This window comes from Metarhizium robertsii (genome assembly GCF_000187425.2).
Source record: "Metarhizium robertsii ARSEF 23 chromosome Unknown MAA_Scf_10, whole genome shotgun sequence".
NCBI lineage: Eukaryota > Fungi > Ascomycota > Sordariomycetes > Hypocreales > Clavicipitaceae > Metarhizium > Metarhizium robertsii.
Window position 1 is genome coordinate 1,224,493 of NW_011942150.1, and position 3,211 is coordinate 1,227,703.

Consider the following 3,211-nt stretch of genomic DNA (forward strand, 5'->3'; position numbering starts at 1 on the left):
CGTCCATGTTTGACAGGGTGTGTTGCCAATGGGGTTGCTTCCTTGTTAACCCCGGCAACAGGCAGCCATTTAAATATAGTAGACCGCGATTCTAGGGTGGAAGGTTGCGCTGCATGATTCGCACATATAGACTGGTATCGTATGGTGTGCAGCGCTGGCCGAGTCAGCCCCCCCTCTACTCGTTGTAAATAATAGTCTGCAAATACTTCATGGTTATAGCATTTACTATATTTACACTTGGGAAGAACATACCATAGTTTCATCATTACCATAGTGGCCAGGCTTCCGTGGAGTGACGACAATACGCAGCAGGGTCTGGTGGCAGGGAGTTGCTATTGATATGGGTCAAGATGTGAGTTGATATGAAGACTTTGGTGTAGCAGCCGACTGTAAACCCCGAATTCGCGTCAGAGTAACAAAAATCGTCCTTCTAAGAAACGTGATGCCGTTCGTCACGCGATTCAAGCCGTGCTGTTTGCGCGGCACTTGACCCGAGATCGTTATATAGATTTAAATTAAACCCTAATTAATTTCATAATAAGTAGGAACGACTTATTAGATTCAACGTCGGGGCATCCTTGGTGAGACAAGTATGCGCAGGGTTCCATGCTAATATGCATAACGTCGAGCAACGCGGCTGTAGGGGTAAATATTCCCGGCCCGCCGGTACCGATGGGATATAGCAGGGAATGAGGAAAGAGCATCTCCGGAATTTCAACCCTTGTCATTATAGACGACGAGTCTCAAGGGTGATGCTCGCAGCGAATCTTTTGGCCCAACGTTGAGCTATATTGCACGAAGGCTACCACTATCCGGGTACGGTAGCACCTGATATTACAAGGAGGACAATGCATAATCCACCAAATTTTTACTTTGAGATACCCTTCCCGTTACTACTCTTTGTATGAGTTCATTGAGGCGGTGCCTTGCGGTGTATGACTCGACTCGCTCAGCTCATCTCCTTAGCTGTAGTAGGCAGCAAGATAAATACCGCCAGTTTCCTATCAAAACTATTGCTCTGCTCTTCACCAGCAACAAAAACTACTCTGTACAATCTTCTACGTTCTTCTTTTACCCCATTAACAATCTCATCTTCCATCCTCAAAATGGCACGCAAATCAGCTATCATGCTGGCTGTCGCATGCTCTACACTTTTAACGACGGCGGCAAGTATTGATAAGAGACTTGCTGGGGGAGAAGCTGCCCAAATTGGCGATATTCCAAGCATGGTCAGCATTCAAAATGAGAGAGGTTACCACGAATGTGGTGGTACTTTATTGGATAGCACCACTGTTCTCACTGCCGCTCATTGTCTTGGATCAAGCCACGCTGTCAGGGCAGGAACGCTGGTAAAGCATCTTCCCTTTTACTCTCCTCTCCCGAGAGTAAGCTGCCCTTTACGCAGCTAATAATTTTCCAGAATGCACACGAGGGCGGAGTCATTGCGAATATTTCATCTCGGAAGCCACACCCCAACTACAAGAAACAGACTAGCGTTTATGACTCTCCCGAGAATGATATTGCCATCGTGAAATTGTTGACTCCAATTGAGAAAAGCGATGTCATCGACTACGCACCACTGCCGGCGGACGGCGCAAACCCTGTAGCCGACTCTGCCGCAATAGCCGCAGGCTGGTAAGTGCTATTGACCAGACTTGACTTGGCACTGTTGGAAAAGACGCTGACTGGTAGGCAAGGGGTTATAACTACGACACATCTCGGTATAGTTATCACCAACTTATCAAAGTTGAACTTCCTGTTCGCGGACGCGAGTTTTGTGAGAAGATAGCCCCAAAAATCTTCCATGGCAAGGACACGTACCTATGTGTTGGGGGGGATGGCAAGGGTGCCTGCCATGAAGATAGCGGCGGTCCTCTTTTTGACAAGGAAACGAAACAATTCATTGGTCTCACATCATTCGGCCTGGGTCGCTTCCCATGTGGTCCTACGCATCCCTCAGTCTATACCAGAATCAGCGGCTACATCTCTTTTATTAAGGAAAACATGGGGGGTAGTAGTTCTGTGTAATTCTCGGGCCGAACACGGTCAACCAACAGTTGCGGGAGACTGCAAGCAAAAAGACCAGCTTTTTTTACCTTCATACTCTCCTCGGATAAGCCAGATCTGTGCTCAGTTCATCTTATTCAAGTTTTATTTGGAGTACGTGCTTGATCCTGGCTTAATCTCTGGTTTTAGATAGACAGCTATAAAACTGGTCAGTTAAAATAGTCTGAGCAGCCTCTTTTCAATCTATGTGGTGATAAGTCTACACTCGCTAATGCTTAGTATATGTATTTATATATACCGGTAAGAATCAACTGCATATGCATCTAACGTACAATTCCTCTGGCATTTATTCGGGTTCTTCGCGCCTCCGTGGAACTGGTACAGTTGCGACACACAAGCAACCTTTTGCCCGACCGTCCATCACCACCGGCCGTCGATTCTTACAAACGATATGTGTTCGTCGGTACACTCGGATCAACAATTCTGCTGGCTTTCTTGCCGCTAGCTCTGATTCAACGTACAATACTTGGTCTGTTGTTCTGTGCTGCCCGGCGTGCTTGCCTCGCAGGATGTCTTGGGCTCAGCAATCTCAGCCATACGTCTGCAGCCATGCTCGGAGGCCTTCTAACGCGACCGTCAATATTGACTTCCCCCCAGAGTCGGCCTTTTGCCTCACCTGCAATGGCAATCGGTACGACGTCGATAACGGCATGTTGCTTGCACGTGGTGACGTCGAGATAACGGTTTGCTTACATGCACACTTCATGTGCTATTAGTACACCAGCCTGGTTATATCCCTTGTAGGTAAGCCTAGAGAATCCTTCATAGACAATGTGCTTGTGGATGGACCCCTATCTTTGGAGGTTGAAACGACTAGCAATAGAAATCATGCTGATGAAAAGCCCACTGGCCAGGGTGATGATGTTCTCTCCTTTCGATGGTAATTACACTTATCCCGGGACAGCCGCCGCTGTGCTGCTGTTGTTTTGAACCGAGAAACTCACAGTGTCCAAAGTCTACGAGGCTTGCTTCAACAGACAGATGGTCGGCTCGACCATCAACAATTCGCTACAAGCTCGCCGGGGATTCTACCCCTTACTCAGAAGGAACATCACCAATAATAGCGTCCATCCTCCAGAGTCGAGTGACCAAACGCTTGCCCGGCTCCTGGGGGGCTGTTGGCCCTCTGTTACACGGAAAAGGC

The 3,211-nt window shown here is 47.9% G+C and overlaps 1 protein-coding gene across 1 annotated transcript; it reads left to right on the forward strand.

The window, feature by feature from the left end:
- Nucleotides 1-1,106: 1,106 nt before the first annotated feature.
- On the forward strand, nucleotides 1,107-2,028 carry MAA_09405 (uncharacterized protein; the record flags this gene model as incomplete). The annotated part of the gene is made up of 3 exons (XM_007827403.2): nucleotides 1,107-1,349; nucleotides 1,421-1,635; nucleotides 1,698-2,028. The coding sequence occupies 3 exons, from the start codon at nucleotides 1,107-1,109 to the stop codon at nucleotides 2,026-2,028; spliced, it is 789 nt and encodes a 262-aa protein (XP_007825594.2).
- Between the last annotated feature and the right edge of the window lie 1,183 nt (nucleotides 2,029-3,211).